Here is a 527-nt window from a genome sequence, read left to right as displayed (position 1 = left end):
GCCGTCGCCGCTGCCCCTGCGGCCGCCGCGTCCCGGCTCTAATATACTCCGCCGATTGGAGCATGCACGACTGGAAAACAACACCACTTTTCAAAAGCCCTTTCAAGAGCGGCCCGTTCCAGAAGGCAAAGAGCCCGGCCTCCTTTTATTATTCTGATGGCTTCTTTGAGGCGCTCCCCCTCCTCTTCCACCTCCTGGCTTTCTTTCCTTCTCTCGAGCTCTTTTATTATTATGATTATGCGGAGCCTTTTATTCCCTTTCAGATCAGCTGCTTGAAGAGGAGGGAGGGAGGGGAGGAAGAAAAAAAAAGCCGGAGCCCAGCTCGCGGTCCAGCCGCAGGTAGCACAATGACGCGTGCCCGCCCGCCCGGCTCTCGGAGAGGGACTCAGGGAGCCGGTCTGGGAGCCGCGGCCCGGGCTGGCCACCTCTACCCAGCGCGCGGGGCCGGCGCATGCGCCCGTTCATATTCATGAGGGGCGTGCCCACCCGCGCCACGCCCCCGGCGCTGGGGGGAACGGGGAAGGGCC

The 527-nt window shown here is 62.6% G+C and overlaps 1 protein-coding gene across 1 annotated transcript in view; it reads right to left on the bottom strand.

The window, feature by feature from the left end:
• The window catches only part of JAG1 (jagged 1), a 46,942-nt gene that overhangs the window by 44,668 nt on the left and 1,747 nt on the right, over nt 1–527 (bottom strand). Inside the window, exon 3 of the mRNA XM_010834234.1 lies at nt 312–505. Coding sequence (XP_010832536.1) covers nt 312–505 — 194 coding nt within the window. The remainder of the gene's footprint in view (nt 1–311; nt 506–527) is intronic.

This window comes from Bison bison, unplaced genomic scaffold (genome assembly GCF_000754665.1).
Source record: "Bison bison bison isolate TAMUID 2011002044 unplaced genomic scaffold, Bison_UMD1.0 scf7180017864030, whole genome shotgun sequence".
NCBI lineage: Eukaryota > Metazoa > Chordata > Mammalia > Artiodactyla > Bovidae > Bison > Bison bison.
The sequence above is the reverse complement of the archived record's forward strand: the minus strand, read 5'-3'. Positions and strand labels throughout refer to the sequence as shown.